The sequence below is a fragment of the Protopterus annectens genome, chromosome 3.part0, assembly GCF_019279795.1.
Source record: "Protopterus annectens isolate FY-2018-M chromosome 3.part0, PAN1.0, whole genome shotgun sequence".
NCBI classification, from domain to species: Eukaryota; Metazoa; Chordata; order Ceratodontiformes; family Protopteridae; genus Protopterus; species Protopterus annectens.
Window position 1 is genome coordinate 917,104,141 of NC_056731.1, and position 22,056 is coordinate 917,126,196.

General features: G+C 41.0%; 1 protein-coding gene across 2 annotated transcripts in view; it reads right to left on the bottom strand.

Moving 5' to 3' along the window:
• USP14 (ubiquitin specific peptidase 14) overlaps positions 1 to 22,056 on the bottom strand; it is a 1,988,776-nt gene that overhangs the window by 474,252 nt on the left and 1,492,468 nt on the right. For both annotated transcript variants that reach the window (XM_044065241.1, XM_044065240.1), the window contains exon 11: positions 6,681 to 6,746. In XM_044065241.1, the coding sequence (XP_043921176.1) occupies positions 6,681 to 6,746 (66 nt within the window). The remainder of the gene's footprint in view (positions 1 to 6,680; positions 6,747 to 22,056) is intronic.

Here is a 22,056-nt window from a genome sequence, read left to right on the forward strand (position 1 = left end):
CTACCCATCTGGTAACATATGGATTGATGCCTTGTTGAGAGAGTTTATCTACTACGCCCGAGTGGGGAATAGTGTTGAAGGCTTTGGCCAGGTCAAGGTAGGCAGTGTGCACAGTCTTCCCCTCGTCCATAGCTTTGGTGACTGTTTCACAGAAGTTGACCAGATTTAACAGACATGACCTCCCCTTGACAAAGACAAACTGTGTGGGGTCGAATGTTTGGAGGTTGCCAATGTCCCTATTAATGAGGTCATTGATAATCCATTCCATGGCTTTGCAGATCAGGCTAGTTAGGCTGATGAGTCTATAATTTTCTGGATCGGTGGACGTTCCACCTTTGTGTAAAGGGATGACAGTGGCTGTCCTCCACTTGGCTGGGACAAAGCCGGTACTCAGGCTTTGGTTGAATAGGGTGTCTAATGGTGCTGCAAGTTCATGTACGATGCAGCCAGGGATGTTATCGAGTCCCATGGAGGCTGTATTTTTTGCCTTTGAGAGGGCAGTGATTACCTGCTCCCTAGAGATAAGGGGTGGGGGGGCAGGTACTGGGGATGTCCTGATTTACTGACGGGGGGACAGCGGGGAGAAGTTTTTGCTGAATCTGTCCGCCAGTAGATTGGCTATATCTATAGCATTTGTGTATGTGGTGTCCTTGACCACCAGTTCTGAACAGATCTGGGTGCTTTCTTTGAGATTGCAGATATATGTGAAGAAGGCCTTACAATTGTCTGTAGTAGATGTGGCCAATCTGAACTCGAAGTTGGCTTTAGAGGATTTCACTAGTGCTCTCATTTACTTATTCAGGCTAAAGAGAAATTGCTTCCAATTGGGCACCTTCTCCTTCTTGGTCCTGGACAGCATTTTTTCCTTTTGTTATATAGTTTATTTATTGCAGATTTCCACCAGACAGTTTACTCTTCCTTGCAGAGGATGATTTTGTCCTGTCAGGTATTCCTGATTCCATGCATCTCTATATATGCTTGTATAGTACTTTGGTGTAGATCTGGACATTGTTGCCAGTTCCTACAGTGGGGGAGGAGGCTGTGAAGCTGTTTAGACCATCCCTCAGGAGGTTGTAATCAGCTTTGGAGAAGTTTTTTTTGTTTGACCCTAGCTAGAGGGGGGATCAAGGGAGATAGTGACTTCGAAAGTGACAGCTTTATGGTTGGATCTTACCAGAGAGGATGATACCATAAGGGTGTTGCAGTGGTTACTCATGTTGGTTAATACCAAGTCCAAAATGATATCACCTCTTGTGGGAGGGTATCAACTAGCTGCTCCAAGGCACTTGCACTGATAAAATCGAGCAATCTCTGGGTATTTGTGTTCTGGCACGAGTAGTTTTTACAATCTATGGTTGGGTAATTAAAAGTCACCCAGGATCAGGGTAAAGGGTTGAATCTTGATAGATTTCAAGAGGTCCAGACAGGTGGAGTGGGCATCTTGAGTCAAATCTGGGGGCGTGTAGCTAGCTATAATTTGAATAGGGGTCTTGTCAACGATTAACTGCACGCAGAGCATCTCCTGTGCGCCATACTGTTTTGACCAGCCTGGAGGTGTGTGTGCCTTTAATATATATTGAAACTCCACCTCCTTTTGCTTTGTTACATTTTGGGGTCTGAATGTATGATAGGATGAGTAACCAGGTAAGGCTGGGGTGGTCTCTGCAGCTTTGAACCAGGTTTCTGTGACTGCACAAATGTCCAGGGTTAAGAATGCTTGCAATGAGTGCAGTTTCATGTTTAGACTACTAACGTTTAGCAGCATGACCTTTAATTTGCGTTTTGTTGAGATTTTTATGTTGGTAGTATCGACCATGACTTTTCCTAAAAAAGGCGCTATGGGGGGAGTCAAGAGCCTTTGCCTGAAGCCCAAGTGAAACAGATGCAGGCCATCTCTAGCAAAGCATCATGGTCTGTCGATCATATCTTCCCAGGCTGTCAGGCACTGGATTCCCCCTGGGATGACACCAGAAACTAAGCCAATTGATAAAGTCAATAATTTTCTGTTTGTATTGAGTCATCATTCTGGGTGATGGTAGAATGCTGCTTAAGGATAGGGACATACCTGCCTGGGACACATTCATATAGTCCAGGGAGGTAAGTTTCTAGTCATTCACACCAACATTGACTATGACAGAGTCAGTCATAACAGTACCTATTGTTGAGACTTGAGTGCATGTGTGATACGGCGGATTCTGGCACCTGACAAACAACTAACTGACTTTCTCCTTATCCAGCCTGGTGAGAGGCATGTGTGTGTCTCACAATGGAGTCTCCTATGACTAATATGTTGGGTTTATGGTTAGGCCTTAGAAGTTGTGAGACACTGGCATGCGGACTATGCATGGTATGTGGTGTGGAGGGTTGTGGAGTTCTCATGTGTTTTTGCCTCTGAAGTCTCATTTGTTTGGTTTTTGTTGAGAACCTCCGCATATGTGGGTGTCTTGTTGTGCAGTTGTGGGTGGTGTTTGAGGTGTAGTGATTGTGTTGACAATCTTCTCAGCACCAGATATACTGGCTTGTGAGGGCGGGAGCACAGTCTGTATCTTCTTTATGTAATTGCATCTCTCACAAATTGTGTTCTCTCGGCTGGAGCGCCTTCTGTGCAAAGTCTGCATGTCCTCCCCGCAGTTGAGTGAAATTAAAGAAGGGCAGGTAGGTGCGAGTGTATGTGGGTGTGCCTTCTTTGAAGGTTGGGCACCGGTGGCTGGCAACTCGACACCATAAAAATTCACTGCCAATCATTAGCGGACCGGAGTTCAACTGTGGCGACCCCTAACCAGGAAACGCGGAAAAACAAATTGCATTCCTAGGTGGTAATAGTAGATGGTTGTCCGTGTACATGAGGCAGTTGCTACACTGTCTCAGGATGCCCATATCAACCAGGCTGGCAGGAGAAACCATAGGAAACTGTCCATCCATATTTGCCAGAATCTGAGGGAGAGAGGCTAGGGAGAGCTAAGTGGTAGGGCCTAAAGCCAAAGTGCTTAAACCAAAACTAAGAGGCTTAGAATAACACTTGAAATGTAAACAGGCTAAAAACAAGCAGTAATAAATGCAGCAGAGAATATACAATTGAACACTTTAGAGAACAAGTATCAAAAAAACAAGTGATAGAGCAGGAGGAAACAAATACTGTAAAAGCAGCTGAATAAAGTTTTTTTTCCCCCCCAGTAAAGTGGAAAGGGAGAAAGGAGATAATTCAAAGTTAAGAAACTGAAGGGGGTTGGCCTTCCCAAATGTTCTCTCTGTATTAGGTAGAATGAGCTAATGACACTGGACTGGGAGGAGTGTATGAGATCAAATTTACACTAGGGGCGGATAACTGCAAAGCTACCAAGTATAAGAACAAGACACCAGTAGGGAGGAAGAGTGGAAAACTATGCTACAGCCATTAGCTACACTATTTTAGACAAAAAAACACTACAGAAATGTTTATCACAGCAGGAAAAATAGCAGTGAGACACTCAATGAACGTTTTAAACGATAAATGAGCACGTAGACTGTAAAGAATGCTTTTAACTGCAACAGATCAGTTATATGGTACACTCCTTAGTAGGAAATCAGAAAACAAACAAACAGATGCTTAACAAATAGAGAACATTTTCGGTTAATACCTTTTACACCATGAAACTAGCTTAAAAAGCTTTACAGTGTGACAGCAACAAAAGTGATTTAACAGGCCCTGTAAGGCATACAACATCAGTACTATAAGGGCAGATCAGTTTACAGCAATAAAATACAGTAAATAATAGTAGGCAGCAGACAATAAAAACGTACTATAAAGGGTTAGAATAAGCAATAACTAGTAACAATAAGCAAAAACATTTTTAGGGATGAGTAATACAAGAAAATATTAGAAATTATTAGAAAATATAAAGTTTTAAAGATGTAGATTGAAGAAAACTATCACTTATCTGAAAAATCTCGAGAGATAGGCTGATCAAGTCTTTTTGTGAAAAGCAGCAAATGAGACCTGAGGTAGTTTAGGGTTGGTGCATTATGTGTAAGAGAGAAGCTCAAGAGCTTTTTGGTTACCACGAGATTTGGTAATGGCGGAGTCAGATCACAGGATCGGATCCAAACCAATCAGCTAATGACACAATGAAAATTGACAACATCAGATAAAATGTTTGTACAGGTTCCCAGCTGACAAATTAATGTCTACACAGATTATTTACTGTGGTGCTTTAGCCATGTAACATTACTTTCATCAAAAGTGTGAAATGAAACTCTAACTATGCCAGCAAAAAAAAAAAAAAAAAAAAAAACGGGTAGGCCACAGGAATTCCCATGCTTAAACAACCATGCTTTGTCACACAGTATATTCGTGCTGGCGTGCAAATGCTCTTGCATGCAAAACCTGGAAAAGATGACAATTTCTGACTGCGATAAGGAAATACCGAACCAATATAGAGAATAAAGAGAAGAATGAAACAGCAGTGACTGAGGAGTGAACAGGAAATACATGTTGGAATTGGGAGACTGAAATTTATGCAGCTTATAAATTCTGTAGGGGAGACACAGAAAAGGGAGAAGGTAGGAAATGAGTTGAAAATTGCTTAATGTAAGCCAAATAAGAACAGGGAAAAAGACAAGCAGATATATTTATGAACTAGTAACAAAAAAGAAAGAAAGAAAAGATCATTCATAAACTGAGTAAGATATGCAACATGGGATTAAAAGGTGAAATAAATCAAGTAAAATCTGGACAATTAAAGAATTAAAGAACTCTGGTAGCTATGCTCTGTATGGAGGCAAAAAAAAAACAGGTTCTGGAAAAGAAAGAGTCCATCTTAGAATGAAAGAGACAATGTGAATAAAAAAGAAGTGCAGTGATCTTAGGCCTTCTGACAATCTCCAAGAAATGTGCAAGCCCACTTCCATTCAATAAATCAAATCCCAGAAAATATCAAAAAATGTAATTATTAAATCCACGAAGTAATGGATTTTTGCAGCCATGAGTATACAGCAGAAACCAAACCCCAAAGACAGCTTTGCGTACCCTCTAGCACAACAGTGTGTGTGTGCGTGTCTAAAATGCCTGGTTAGGGGCACTCTACAGTTAAATGGCTTTGCTCAGAGTCAAACCCTGATCTTCATTATTGGCAAGCAAGTGCCTTTAGCCTCCACACCGACTGCCAGGTCTCCTTTAATTTTACTTCTTTTTTGTTTGCTTTTGTAAATGAGGATTACAGTCTATCAATGTCAGTTAGAGTTTCATGGTTGTGCTGTTAAGTGTCAGTGGTGCAATAACATACTTGCTTTTGGTACAGGTGGCTGTGGGCTCTCTTCCCGCACCAGGTAAACAGACTGCTGACATACACCATTTTTTTTATGTAACACAGGCAATTTTATTCAAGGGCAGCAGAAGCTGAATTTGTAGATGAAGCACTGACATGCAAAGTTGTTTGCCAACAGCAACCTCTCCATTTATGTGGAACTATTCAGATGACTCTTACTTCTGCAGAGATTGTGCATATTGACTGACATTGATGGTTACAAAGACTGCAGTTTGAATGGCCTTTTATGGTTGAAATGCTATGAAATGGGAAGTTTTGTCATTACTGGTTCATATATTTTGTTCCACTGCTTACTGGAAAAATGTTAAATAGCAAAATTAAAACACTAACAAGTAGTGCTGTATTACAATCAGGAAGGTGAATTAATGAATGCAAGTATGTATGCATAGTCCCAAAAATGCGTGCACGGAGTGGGGTCCATGGTTTGAAAACAGCCCAAAGGTGCACAATCTGCCACTGGCCAGATGCATTATCTAGGAATGTGGGTTTCAAAGCAGTTTCACTGAATGTGAGTTTCAAGGGCAGAGATATTTAATGTTTTCATGTTAAGTTTTTATTGAGAGACTGTATTTTGTTTAGCAAAGGGCTAACATGTTTGTGCTATAAAATTTGAAATAAAAAATTTAAATTAAATCCAAATATCTGTCCTAATTTTAGAAGTAAAGCAGAAAATAGTGTACATACTGACAGGTTTGAATAGTGTTTATGATAAATGGGGAGAGCTGTACAAGTAATGGGACATTAACAATGGCTGTCGTGGACCAGCATCTGACTCAATGCATGACAACTATGAAATCAGTGTGCAAAATAAACACATGGAATATTTAGGGTCTAAAGAAAATGAAATCTACTGGAATCTTTGCAAAATGTTAGTTAAGTGAAGTCCTCAGTAAACATATACATGGACTTGCTACAGTACTCCATTTTCTGGCATTCCACATGCACATACTTCCAGACAAGTTGAAAGAGACAGCTACAGAACATTTGGTATTTCCAGAACAGCTACAAAATTGATAAAATGCAACAAAGAAATAATAGTAGACACTGACGAGTGACATGGAATAAACTTTGTTCAAATTACCAATCAAGATGCAATATTAGCACACACTTGAACAAAAGGCATTCTACACCCTTTTATATACAGAGACACTAGTGGTCTTTGGAAGTCAAAGTCTGCTGATTACAAGCTTCTAGACAGAAACATCATGTTAGTTTCTGACACCTGCCACTAACATCCTTCCTGAAAAAGTCATTACTGTAAGATGCTATACAATGAGATCCTCAGCATTAAGCAATTTTCTATCTTATCATTTTTAGATAACATTTTCAAAAAGTCATGCAACTAAAAAAGAAGTAAAGTAACCTTTCTCTACTTACAGACTTTACATACATAGCATCCCTCTCCAATGTAGGAGACATTTTGGTGACTTCATCTTGAAGACGCTGTAAGAGAAGAAAACACTATGTTAACACACTTACTGCCTGTCAATAAAAAATAAAATCCAATTTGCCTTGCACAACATACAATTCAATTTTTTTCCAGGTACTTTCTGGAGAAGTTTTAACCCAGCCACTGGGGATGCACAAGCCAGTGCATTTCTTTGTGCCGGTCCCAAGCCCGGATAAATGGGGAGAGTTGCATCAGGAAGGGCATCTGGCGTAAAACTTTGCCAAATAATTTCACGTGGACACCAGTAAATATTTCCATACCAGATCTGTCGAGGCCCGGGTTAACGACGACTGCCACCAGTACTGTTAGCCAACAGGGTGCTGGCGGAAATTGGGCTACTGTTGGCCAAAGGAGGAGAAGAGGCAGACGGCATGGCCAAAGGCAGGAAGAGAGGAGAAAGGCTAGGACTGTGGTAGTGAGGGTCGGAACTTTGAATGTTGGCAGTATGACTGGTATAGGGAGAGAGCTAGCTGATATGATGGACAGAAGGAAGGTTGGTATATTGTGTGTGCAAGAGACCAGATCGAAGGGGAGTAAGGCTAGGTGTATCGGAGGTGGGTTCAAATTGTTTTACCATGGTGTGGATGGGAGGAGAAATGGCGTAGGAGTTATTCTGAAGGAACATTATTCTAAGAGTGTTTTGTAGGTGAAAAGAGTGTCGGATAGAGTGATGTTTATGAAGCTGGAAATTGATGGTGTAATGATGAATGTTGTTAGTGCATATGCTCCACAAGTTGGGTGTGCAATGGATGAGAAAGAAACATTTTGGAGTGAATTGGATGAAGTGGTGATGACTGTACCCAAGGGTGAGAGAGTGGTGATTGGAGCAGATTTCAATGGGCATGTTGGTGAAGGGAACAGAGGGGATTAGGAAGTGATGGGTACGTATAGTGTTAAACAAAGGAATGCAGAAGGTCAGATGGTAGTGGATTTTGCGAAAAGGATGGACATGGCTGTGGTGAATACGTATTTTAACAAGAGGGAGGAGCATAGGATGACATACAAAAGTGGAGGAAGATACACACAGGTGGATTACTTATGTAGGAGGGCCAGTTTGAAGGAGATTGGAGACTGTAAAGTGGTGACCGGGGAAAGTGTAGTTAGGCAGCATAGGATGGTGGTTTGTAGGATGACGTTGGTGATCAAGAGGAGGAGGAGGAGTGTGAGGGCGGCATCAAGGATCAAATGGTGGAAACTGAAAAAGGGCAATTGTGAATTGAAAGTTACCAAATAGCTGAGTAACTACAGCAGAGCTACTAAGGGAGACGGCTAGAAAGGTGCTTGGTATGACATCTGGACAGAGGAAGGACGACAAGGAGACATGGTGGTGGAATGAGGAAGTACAGGAGAGTATACAGAGAAAAAGGTTGGCAAAGAAGTGGGATTGTCAGACAGATGAAGAAAGTAGACAGGAGTATAAGGAGATGAGGTGCATGGCAAAGTGAGAGGTGGTGAAGGCTAAGGATAAGGCATATGAAGAGTGGTATGAAAGGTTGGACAAAGGACCTCTACCTATTGGCTAAACAGAGGGACCGAGCCAGGAAAGATGTGCAGCAGGTAAAGGTGATAAAGGATAATGAGGGAAACATACTCACAAGCGAGGAGAGTGTGTTGAGGAGATGGAAAGAGTACTTTGAGGGGTTGATGAATGAAGAGAATGAGAGGGAGAGAAGTCTGGATGATGTAGGGATAATGAATCATGAAGTACAATGGATTAGCAAGGAGGAAGTAAGGATAGCTATGAAGAGGATGAAGAATGGAAAGGCTGTTGGCCCACATGACATACCTATGGAAGCATGGAGGTGTTTAGGTGAAATGGCAGTGGAGTTTTTAACAAGATTGTTTAATGAAATCTTGGAAAGTGAGAGGATGCCTGAGGAATAGAGAAAAAGTGTTTTGGTACCGATTTTTAAGAATAAGGGTGATATGCAGAGCTGTAGTAACTACAGAGGGATTAAATTGATCAGTCACAGCATGAAGTTATGGGAAAGAGTAGTGGAAGCTAGGTTAAGAAGGGATGTGATGATTAGTGATCAGCAGTATGGTTTCATGACGGGAAAGAGCACTACAGATGCGATGTTTGCTCTGAGAGTGTTGATGGAAAAGTACAGAGAATGTCAGAAGGAGTTGCATTGTGTTTTTGTAGACTTAGAGAAAGCATATGACAGGGTCCCTAGAGAGGAGTTGTGGTATTGTATGAGGAAGTCAGGAGTGTCAGAGAAGTATGTAAGAGTGATACAGGATATGTACGAGGGTAGTGCGACAGCGGTGAGGTCCTGCTGTGGGAGTGACAGATGCTTTTAAGGTGGAGGTGGGGTTACATCAAGGATCAGCTCTGAGCCTTTTCTTATTTGCAATGGTGATGGACAGGTTGACAGATGAGATCAGACAGGAGTCCCTGTGGACTATGATGTTTGCAGATGACATTGTTATCTGCAGTGAAGAAGCTACTTTGATGTTGTAGCGAAAACGCTGTTTATTTTACTGTCACAATAAAATTGCATTAAGGCTCCGGAGACTGGTTTGATTGCCAAGCACTTTTATTTGTTTTTTCTGCAGTGAGAGTAGGGAACAGGTGGAGGAGACCCTGGAGAGATGGAGATATGCTCTAGAGAGAACAGGAATGAAGGTCAGCAGGACTAAGACAGAATATATGTGTGTGAATGAAAGGGAAGATAAAGGAATGGTGAGGATGCAAGGAGTAGAGGCGGCGAAGGTGGATGAGTTTAAATACTTGGGGTCAATTGTTCAGAGTAACGTTGAGTGTGGAAGAGAGGTGAAGAAGAGTACAGGCAGGATGGAGTGAGTGGAGAAGAGTGTCACGAGTGATTTGTGACAGACGAGTACCTGTAAGAGTGAAAGGGAAGGTCTACAAGAGGGTAGTGAGACCAGCTATGTTATATGGGTTGGAGATAGTGGCATTGACAAAAAGGCAGGAGTTTGAGCTGGATGTGGCAGAGTTAAAGATGTTAAGATTTGCACTGGGTGTGACGAGGGTGGACAGGATTAGGAATAAGTATATTAGAGGGTCAGCCCAGGTTGGAAGGTTTGGAGACAAAGCCAGAGAGGCAAGATTACGTTGGTTTGGACATGTGCTGAGGAGGGATGCTGACTATATTGGGAAAAAGATGCTAAGGATGAAGCTACCAGGTAACAGGAAAAGAGGAAGGCCTAAGATAAGGTTTATGGATGTGGTGAGAGAGGACATGCAGGTGGTTGGTGTGACACAGCAAGATGCAGAGGACAGGAAGAAATGGAAACAGGTGATCCACTGTGGCGACCCCTAATGGGAACAGCCGAAAGAAGATGATGATGATCATGACTTTCTGGAGAAGTTTTAAAAATGACTACCATATAAAAACCATAAATAATCTGCTGCAAGCCCAATTGCTTTTTTTATTAAAAGCAAACAATTCAGAGAACTATACCTCGATCCTGGATTTATGTCTATATGCACACATACAACATACTGTATGTAGTAGTAACAGAATTAACACACCATTTTGACCAAAGCTGTTCAGCCTAGGTAACTAAAAGAGCACCATATTCAATGAAATCCTCTGATGCTTTGTGAATGTTACAAGTAAAATTCTCGTGTGTGCACTTTCCTGCATGACCAGTCACTAGTGCATCAAATGAGATGAATACTTGTCTACAATGATGAAACTTTGTGAAACAAAACAGCAAAAGATAGCACTATGCTACAATTCAACTTTCTACCTTTTAAGCAGGAAAGTACAGTGTACACTTACCATAAATGTAGATGTTCGAGTGTATTCACTGTTGCAGTCATCACATTTGGGTTATCCCTGCCAGGGTAGCCCTCAGTTGGCCCGAATACCAGAGACTTAGTATTTCTGCGTCGGTTGCCATCGCTCCAGGACTGACGTCAGGTCGTCAGTGTTATAAATTAAGGCAGCCGATGCCATTACATCAGTCTTTCTTGCAGAGGAGCCCGAAGCAGAAGCAGTTTGCACGAGTGCCAGTTGGCCGCTGGGTTTTTCGTTTCCGAAGTTGAAGTCTTCTAAAGCTAGGTAACCTGTTGGGGTTCCTCTTTCTTCCTCTAACCGATGTCAGAAAAAGTTAACAACTGTCTCGCCTTTGGAAAGCAGATACCACACCGAGATTTTCATTCCTACAGACTATGATGTCCCCCGCTGTCAATTTTGTGGTCTGTTCAACGCCAGAACTACATGTCATCAGTCCCTTATTGTAGCTAGATATTTTCGCTCTCAGTCCCCAAATTCCAATATGGCTTCGGTAAGCCATCCGACAGCAGATCTTCCAAAAAAACAAAGACAGAAACAGATGGCACAGGTCCAAAACAGCCGACGATGCTTCCGTTAAGTTAGTCGTCAGTTCTCCGGTCCTCAGTAAGGCGCTTTTGCAGCCCCTGATGCCCGCTTCTGTGGATTTGCAGGCTGCTACCGAGACCCTTTCGGAGTTCGGTATGCCGCGAGATCGTCTAAGGATCCTGCGGATGTCTCGACCTTGGATGGGTCCGGAGCCACTGAGCAGGCACCAGCTTCTGAGGAAGTACTTCGCAAAATGTGATGACTGCAACAGTGAAACATGAAGAACATCTAATTACATTTTTAGGGAAATGATGAGTGCCTAAAAGCTGGAGATGGCTGAAACATCTGTCATGAGAGGTTTAAAACCTCATAGGAACAAAGATAACTAACATGGGTTCAGGAAACGAAGATGAAAATTATAAGCCAACTTTACATTCTCAATATACACACAGAAAATTATCGGGGACTGAAAAGTGGCGTTAGAAATGAAAATAAAAATCAGGAGCATACTTTACATGTTCAATGTAGCTCTAGACTGCTACTGAAAGGAAGCTAGGAAGCTTTTTTAAACTGAAAGGTGTCTGACAATGATGAAATTAAAAAAAAAAAAAAAAATACTCATATGCGCTCTTGCATATAGACTGACAAAACCAAAAGCTGTTCTAATGGGAAGAAAGATTATGGGGAGGAAGTAGTCTTCAGAGTACAAAAGTGGTCACAAAATGCTGTACTCTGATAAACTTCTCCAGCGCTGGCAATATAAAGACCAGACAAAGTGCAACTGTGTAAGGTACTCACCACACCAGTTTATGGCTCGCACTTGTGTGGACTATTTCCTTGCTTTGAAGTGCAGTGCTTGCTTCTGAATTTCTCCACAGCAATAATTTAACCAAGGCTACTGAGCTACAGCTACTAAATTATCATAATCCAGCCACTAAGCAGCTGGACTAAAATACAGATGTGAGTACTCACCATAATCACAAATGTTAAAAAGGATAACGGCTGTAGTGCATTAATAAGAATGGCATACACTGCAGGCTACAGCTCATATTCTGTCAGTCTGCAGGACGTCTGGCACTAAAGGACAACAAAACCCTCACAACCTTCTTTTTGGTATAACAACAAAAGAATAGTATTCATTTTTTAGATTCTGAAGTCCAAGTGAAATATTGTAACGCATTTTTCCCATGCATCTATAGGTTTACACCTGGGCTTAATGACCAGCACTCTACCCAGGGTTAGCCAATACAAATAAAATAAAAGTTTCTGTACTGAACACAACGAGAAAGAAGGCAAGAACTCCTGGCCACAAGCACTACAAAAGGGTCATCTTAAACTATAAGGCTACCAAAATACCAACAAAGATTAATGGGGAAAGGGAGGAGGACAGAGAGAGAGAGAGAGAGAGCAGGAACCACATTGATTCCTATGCAGTACGTGGGGTGGGGGGTGGGGGGGCAGCTCCTACTGTAGCTATAAAGCCTTCTATTCAAATCTCTACAGGCACTGCAAGAACCCACATGCACAACTGTAGCATGTTCACCACGTAAGGGGCACTGCTACAGTGCATTTATAAAATGAATGTGACAATAACAAGTAGTGTGGGATCCTGACTACACATGGGTGGAAAGCTGCACCTGTCTTAAACTGCTCAGTGGCAAATCCACTTCTATACGTAAATGGTGCAATTAGCTTATAAAGCAAAATCTAAAGATGCAAAACCAAGTGTCATTTCAAAAATATGCTGGCCAGAGATGTTTCTGGAGACCACCACTGTGGTAGCAGTTGCTCTAGTGGAATGTGCCTTGACCTGCCAATCAAGGGTTTACTATATTTGTTGTAGCAGGTCAGTTAGCCAACAAGTTGGAGAGTCTGCTTAGGTACTAGTCAGCCTTACCTGGCATGAAAAACATGAATAACTCTACGGATTCAAACTTCACTGCTCGGTTAGCAGAACACCTCAGGTGCGAAAGCTACACTGATTAGAGAAGCACTCTGGGACCATCTTGGCTATGAAAGAGGGGTACATCTTTACGGATACACTATCCTTGTGGAACAAAGCACAAGACTTCCTGGTATAGAAGTGACAGCAACTCAAATAGCTTACTAGCTGATAACTTTGCAATAAGTGGTCTTTCAAGATACATATCTACATTCATATGTACTAGCAAGTTCAAAAGGATGCAGAGGGAGCTCTATAACAAAACTGATGTCCCAGTACAAGAACTAAGTCTCAAAGTTCAAGGGTACACTTCAAAAACAATATAACTGATAAGTTAAATGAAACTGGTGGCTGTAAAGGAATTGAGGCCAAAATGGTTGACAGCTGCACCTTAATTGAGGAGCAAGGAAGACTTTGTTTAAACAACTTGGATAAGTAATTTAAGACTTGAGGCATGGGACAAAAGATGACAAATATTCTTTACTCTAACAGCAATGTGAGAATCTAGTCCACTTGCATAAATGTGACATCTTTGTTGTAAGTCTTCTTACTTCTTTTAGAATATGCAAGACATCTACAGAAAGTTGTGTGGAATCAGCCTCACATTGTCTAGATTGCTGGTCAAAAGGTTTTGAAATTGAAGTACTACGTTGTCTGGTGGTGATGGGTAAGTAGTTTACAGTGAAGAGGAAGGGTCAGGGTGCAGGAACTTTACTGAATGCAGAGAAGTCCAGCTCAGGATGTGTTCAACAAAGTCGTCCCTAAGGGACTGTCTTAATTATGAAGCTGCTCTGTTGTCATCAACATCAACTGAAAGAAATCAATTTATGTTTTTGGCTAGCTTGGAGCTACCAGAAAAAAGGTAGACTCTTTTCCTAGCTTCAGCTGCTTATATGGAATGAGAGGACTTGGAAAGAAAGCATACAAGATCACACCTAAGAATGTGTTCGTTGTAGGGTTGCCACCTTTTCAAATGCCCAAAGTGGGACATTTTTTGTACAAACGTCAGATTTTGCAAGGCAAAACATACCCACAGCTAGTACAAAGGACAGAACTTCACTTTTTTGCCTAAATAAATGCTTATTCTTGTAGCATTTTAGTTGCTTATTCTGTTTCATATAACATTTAGGTGTTTCAGAAACAGAATAACTGTTTTATGCAACTATTACATTAAATATAAGAAATATGTTTGTCCTAATATCTCAGGACATTTGCTATTTTTTCAATTTTTATGCAGGACACAACTGCCCAAAGAGGGACTGTCCCTCGCAAAGTGGGACAGGTGGTAACCCTAGTTCGTTGTTAGGGCTCCTGCACACGGTGCCTTGGAGCAAAATTAGGTTATCTGACACTTCACTTAAGACAAAAAGGTTTATTTTTAGGTTTCTCCCCCTTCCTTATTATGGGTCAGAAAGTTGCATATTACATTTCCATTTGAAGGAATAGCAGTTTGAGCTGCATACCAGAGACTACTTGACCATATCAAGAACTTATAGCAAAACACAGGCAAAAAGTTGTTCTCCAATGTACAGTAATTGGGCCACAATAAATAGTAATTATATATCATAGGGGCATGCATACAAGACTGAAATGTCTGACAGACATAAAATGACTGTATCAGATCATGCTCCTACTGAGTAAGATGAGGATAAATGGAAATAAAATAAAACAGAATAAAAAAATAAAATAAAGAACATGGCTTTTCCCTTATTGGAAGTTTGAGATGACACGTGAAATGGTATGCACACTGGTACAGATAAAGAAATGAGTAATCGGAGCAGAAGCCAAGGTAGCCCAACTTGTAGAGAAGGTCAAGGAAAACAGATTACGGTGATTTGGTCACAAGTACATGAAAGCAGATGATCTGTGAAAGAAAGGAAGAAGGCAAGAGGAGATGACGATGCCCAGACACATGATGGCTGGACTGCAAAATACAAGACTTGAAACAGTTGGACATGACTCTCGAAAAAAAGTAGGAGTGCCTCTGAAAGGAGAAAGGTGGAGACAGTCGATGCAATATCCCAGCCCCATGTATAATGGGGAAAATGGACTACTACTACTGATGATGATGACTGGTGTTCCTCTGCTTGCTTCCTGAAAAGAAAACATTTAAGGGACTGGCTAAGACAAATCATTGCAATATATCTTAAGGAAGATGAATTTTAATTTACAAGACATATCTGTTGCCTAGAAAAAGATGAAGCTAGAATTCAAAAATCAGGCAAAAATAAAGGATAAAGACATTTGGGAAAACGGGTGTTCAAAGGTAAAGATGCTACAAGAGGAAAAAAAGGAACACTCATGAAAAAAGTGGAGGGACAGGTTTATTAGGCCAAGAACAACATCAGCATCCATGCAACGTAAAGGAGTACAGAAACAGAGAAATTAAGAAAACACTCAGAGTAGTCCAAGAGTACAGAAACAGCTCAAAAACCTAGACAACAAAAAGCAGAAAGATCAGTAGTTAAGCTCAAGAGTGACCTTAGGACAAACAAGTTGGCTACAGATTCAGAAAATATTGGAGATGCTCTGAAAGCTTGCACTCAGTAAAGGTGTTATATAGCCAGACTACGTAACAACTGGAAACATTTGCAAGAGACCTGAATATGTCAAAAATAAAGGACGAACAAGAAAAAAAGTACAGTTGTGTAAGATGCACTGAGCCATAATAGGAGCTGTTTAAATTTCTCAGAGATGCAGTAGCTGTCTTTCCCAAGCCACAACTGGCCAGCTTCCAAAACCTGAGGCTCCCCTCCCACACTTCCACTCTGACTACTGACTGGTCAGACCTGAGGAGGGGAAAACAGCAGTAAGAGTAAAAAATCAAGACTTTGTTGCTAAAGGCTAAGTAGCATAATCACCTTTAACGAAACAAAAACAACTACAAAGCTATTTCTCAGCACTGAAGCAGGGGGGAACTTAAACTTCTATTGTTATGGGTAACTGCAACTTACACAACTGTACTATGTCCATCATTCCCATTGCTGCAATATCTTTTAGGCTATATGGGTGAATTACCAGAGCATGACCAAACTGGGAGGATGAAGGATAAAGATCCAGGAAACCCTGGAGAATGGTCCTAACAATGCCAGTCCCGGATGTATACAAAAGAATAAAGTATGTTATTCCTTGTACACGGCATTAGATGTCCTACTTGTCACTGCTGTAGTATTTCTTACTATAGAGTTATCCTGCCGAGGGTAGTCCAGCCAGCATATCAAAGCTTGCAACCTTCTATGTACCGTACATCAGACATGTGTCCTATGTCCAAAGCATAAGGTACATACGAGATGTAGAAGTACAAAACCTTCAGAACTGAAATGCCAGAGAAGAACAGGAGCAGCAAATGAGGAAAAAGGGTAGATGGTGCATGCACATCCAGAAAAAGAGGTCCTCTCGGACAGAAGAGAGAGGGCTGCAGTATTCCTTACTAAAGGGAGAGTAGTAAAGCTACTGTAAAGAAGAGGGAAAGGAACAATGAACTAAGTTACCCTCTATATATATATATATATATATATATATATATATATATATATATATATATATAAAAACGTGGCCCTTGAGAACACATCCAGTTTACTGTGTTTAGTAAAAGTATGCACATAAGGCCAAGTAGCAGCTTCCAGAAAAGATCTAGCATTCAGACGCTTAATAAAAGCTCCAGAAGAGGCACTCACCCTAGTAAAATGAGCTCAAACAGAAGTAAGGAACGGTTAACTATAAAAGGAGTAACAAAAGGAAATGGCTTTAGAAATCCAAGAAGAATTGGTTTAGAAACTGCCAGACCCAATTTCTTGTTCTGAAAAGAAAAAAAAAACTTTCCTAATATCTTTAGACTTATCCATATAGTATCCGAGTTGTCTATGCAAATGTAATAAATGGAGAATCCTCTTTGCCATTTTGTGAAGAAGGAAAGAAAGAATGATTCAATGGCACATCACTTGACAATCTTATCAATAAAAGTATGATTGGTTCTAAGAGACTGAAGTTGAGATACTCTTCTAGCAGAACTAAATAGCCACCAACACAGTTTTCTAGGTACACTATTTTAAAATGGAATTAGCTATTGGTTCAAAAGGTTGACTGTACTAAATTTCAACAACATAGTTCAGGTTCCAAGGAGGAGGAATGGGGTTTCTTGGATGCCCACTATGAAGAATACCTTTTAGAAACTGACCTCAAATCTAGAAGAAGAGAGGGCAAAAATAGCTGACAAATGAGCATTAATAAAAGAGTATGCCAGTCCAGAATTGAGCAACTCACACAAATATGAAAGAACAGTAGGAATACATACCAACAGTGGGTTCCGTTCATTTTTGTGACACCAAGAGGAAAATCTTTTCCACTCAGCAACATAAGATTTTCTAGTAGTTGGCTTTTTTAGCCTCCTGCAAAACCCAAAGCACATCCTCAGAAAAATGGTGCCAAAAAAAGGAATCAAAACCTTGTCACCAAAAGTTTCAACTGTAAGGTGAGAAAATGAGGATGAACTGGCCCTCATTTTGTGTGACTATGTCCATCCTGTGAGGTGACTTGTGATGACTGCCCCTGGGCATGTGAAAAAGATAGGGAAACCAATGTTGTCTGAGCCAAAAGAGAACCACTAACAAGATAACAGGCCTGTCCTACAAGATCCTGTGTAGGACCTCTGGCTACAGAGGAAGAGGGGGGAAATGCATAGCTTCATAGGTGTTGTCACTCGTCCGGTCAGGATAAACAGACGAAAAGTTGTAGGTTTGGTTCAAGCAACTTTATTATATACAAACACGTCAGGACTAAAGCTTAGTAACTTAAACTTAAATAAACTTATAAACAGAACTACACTCATACATAACACTCTGGCTGTTCTCTCAAAATGGCACTGGTGCCTGCACATGCTCACTATTTATATGCAAGTGCCTACACTTGGAAATGCTTCTTAAAGTTGCAACACACACTGTTCTACAGGTGTATACTAGACTAATGCATAGAATGAGGCCTTTAATGCTTTACTCAAGTCTTTTGGGTCAATGCATATTCGGATTTCATCTGAGCTTTTCTTAAGAGCAACTACCATGGAAGACACCCACTCAGTTGGTTCTGTGACTGGACAAATCACACCTTGCTGTAACATCTTATCTAACTGGATATTGACTTTGTCCTGCACAGCTGTCTGAACTCTCCTCTCTGGTCTGACATCTGGGTCTACTTTCACAGAGTACACAACTGGAAGTTTGCCTAGCTTGTCATCGAAAACATCAGCATACTCTGAGAAAATAGCATCAGTGAAGCTGGAACATGTGCTTACATGATGGACTTCTTTGGTAAAGGAAAGTAGTTTCATTCTTAAACTATCTTTAAGAACTAATAATGACTGCACAGGTCTTCTGACTACACAGAATTGCAAGCTGTAGCTGTTCCCAGTCGAACAGCATGAAAGTACTACTGATTCTTCAGTTTGAATCTTTTCACCTCCATAAGCAACAAGTTTCGCACAATTAGCAACATTAAGTTGTTCACCAGGTCTTACTCTAGCAAATGTTTCTGCTGACATAACATTACACTTTGAACCAGTGTCTACTTTGAGCTCCATGGGTTTACCATTGATCAGGACAGTATAAAACACTTAGTTTGCCAGCAAGTCTACTGCCTTAACTTTTTCACCGACCAGTGATACATCATCTACATACAAAGTAGAGTTGCAGCTTTCTACATGATCAACTTCCTTTTTTGAGTGACCTTTCTTAGTAACTGAATGAGGCTTGCTTCACTTACAAAACTTTTAAAGTGGTTCCACTTTTTTTTTTTTTTTTTTTTTAAACACTTGTGGCATTGCTGACCAAATGCTAAGCACTTCTCTCTTTTAGACTCATGATTGGCACCACAATTACTTCAGTTAACAAGAAGACTTGACTTGGGTTTTGCTAACTCACCCTTATACTGCACTGAGCATGTCTGTTTTGCTGAGCTAGTCTTAGAACTTGCTGGAAAGTTACAGGTTCTTCCTGGAAAACCTGCAGGGGCTGCAGCTGTCATGTGCTTAGGCCTTTTTCTGCTAGCCACGTGCTGCATGATGTCTATGTTTGCTCTAGAGGGTGCTGAAACCATTGCTCTTATCACTTGTAAGCATACTTGTGTACCTTTCTGGGAGCTCATGGATTTGACAAATCTCTATAGCTTTGCTCAATGTTAAATCACTGTCACAAAGCAAAATCTTTCTCACTGCAGCATTATTAACACCACACACAAGCATCAATTTGTCTTTCAAATCACCAAATCTTCACATTTTATCCTTACTTCTCAAGTCAGTGGTATAAGCTGCAAATGTTTCTTCTAGCTTTTGCTCTCATGCGTAAAATAGGTGCCTCTCTAATGTAACATTTGTCTGGGGGTTACACTATTCTCTAAAATTACATTTCAAGCACTCAGGGTCCTCTTGATTCAGCTGGTACAACAACATGGCGGTTCCCCCTCCACTACACATACTACTGGTGCATACACAAATGAACACGCTCTTTCAATGGTTTCTGATCCTGCTACGTTAAGTAAAATAAATGCCCTCATATGTGCATCTTGGTCAGAAAAAGATGTTTGTATGAAAATGTTGTATTCCCGCTCTCTCTCCAATTCTCTGCAGTATTATGATCAAACACAAGAGGACTGGGTCTGGGAAATGCCTCTGCCATAGCAACACATAGTAGTGAAGGTGCTTGAAATTATGTACGAACATACACACATATACATGGCAGAAATTTATGCCAGAACTTGTAACTATGCCCAATAGCACAACAGACTGAAACAACTGCACTTTGCTAAACATGTCTCCATATCCCAAGAACAGTTTAAAATCACTGTACTTTGCGAAACTACCCTTTATCAGTGTAAGAAACACTTTGAAATGACTGTACTCTGCGAACAAACTGCATGCAACACAAGAAACTCAGAGTAAGACACTTCGAAACAAATGCACTTTGCAAATGAACTGTATACAGCACAAGAAACTTCAAAATCTCTGTACTTTGTGAAATAACGCTGTACAGTGCAAGAAACACTTTGAAATGGTGGCAATCTGCAAATAAATGTCCAGAGCACAAGAAACTTTTCGAAATGGCTGTACTTTGACTGTACTTTGCACACAGTAAACTCGTTGAAATAGCTGCACTGTAATAAAGCACACACTACAAACATTTTGCATACACTGAGATACTTCTAACAACTCTAGTTATGCTTTGAATGGCTTTGGTCAATGTGAAATAGTACCTCATGCCAAAATGCTGTCATTCACTAAAAAATATGCAGTTGCCCTTTAATTGTACTTGTTATGCCCATGAGACCTCATCATGCTCATTATACTTTTCTTCTGCTTGCTTTACTGTAAACATGCTCCTTACACAAATAGGAGGCAACGCTAAACCCCATATAAGTATTTCTGATAATTTTATCAAATATTGTGGTTTCAAACACTTTAACAATGCATTTTGTGCCTTTCATTTGATTAATACGTTTTGTGCTACATGTTTGATTAATATGTTTTGTGCTTTACAAATGCTCTGTATCATTTTCTTTGCAAAATAAATAATTTGTACAAGTTTTGGTTACCTGAAGTTCATTTCTGACCTTTTTTTTAATCGTTTGAGCACTGTATCACTCATCCTGCCCAATATACCTTCACCATCAGCTCTGCACCGCATGGCTTGGAGAAGTTGCACTCTCAGTCCTGGTTCCGACTCCATGTCGCTCGCCCGGTCAGTATAAAACAGAAGAACAGTTATGGGCTCGGTTCAAGCAACTTTATTATATGCAAACACATCAGGATTAAGGCTTAGTAATAAACTTATAAACAGACTGACTGCTACACTCATACATGTTAACACACTGGCTGTTCTCTCAAAATGGCACTGCTTCCTGCACGTGCTCACTACTTATATGCAAGTGCCTACACTTGGAAATAGTTCTTAATTTTACAACACACACACTGTTCTACAGGTGTATACTAGACTAACGACCACTAGAGCCTTTATATGTCCAGCCATGCAACCCAAATGTTCATAGGTTGTGCAGTAGGCTAATGGCCCTGGGGCCTTTACAAGCCTAGCCATAGGATTACCCTGGCATAGTGATACCTGACCTTAGTTCCAAGAGCCTCTGTCGAGTAGAGCCACTGGTGTTATCCCCTGGGTGAATTTTCGGTTTCCCATCCACTCAAGATTTCTCTTGAAGACTGTCAGCAAGGTGCTCTGCTTGACATGTATGGGAAGTCTGTTCCGTAGCATGGGCAGTCTCTGGGTTATGACCCTGTCCCTCCAGCATGTTCTGCTAATTCTGGTAATTAGGTTGAGGTAACTGGAGCATGTGGTGCGGAGGGATTGGGATTTCTTTAGATGTAGCATTTCTAACAGAGCTGGGTCAGCCATGGCTTTGCAAGTCAAGCAGAGATCACCTCTAAGTAGGAAATATGAGACAGAGAATAGTTGGAAGTTTTTTTGAGTCTGTCCATATAGGACAAGTGTTTAAGGCCTAGGATCCTCTTTGTGAGGTACATTTGAGGCCTCTCCAGTTGTTGCAGGTATCTAGTGAGGTACATGCCAAATGGGGCATTGTACTCTATGACTGGCCTAATGAGAGAAGAGTAAAGGGAGACAATGACATCTTTCTTCCTGTATGCAAAACCCTTAGTAATGAGATGTGCCACATAGAAGGACTTTCTGACCACAGTGGCAATGTGGTGATCAAGAGAGGTTGCTGTCAACTTATGTTCCCAGATCTCTTATAACATCTTCTGTGTTCAGTGGACTACCATTAATGTGGTAATTCATGGGAACCGGGTTTTTCTCAAAGGGGATGACGACACATTTTTTGCATTGAGCTTAAGGCCATGGTTCTGACACCAGTCGTTGATCACAGTGAGGCCATTCTGTAGGATGTCAACATCACTTGGGGAGTCAATAACAGCTCCCAACTTGCAATCATCTGCGAACTTTGTCAGCCAGAGTCCCTTCGTGTTGGCCTGGACTTCAGAGAAGTAGATACCAAACAGGAGAGGACCCAGGACCAAACCCTGTGGGACTCCACTCGCGACTAATCGGC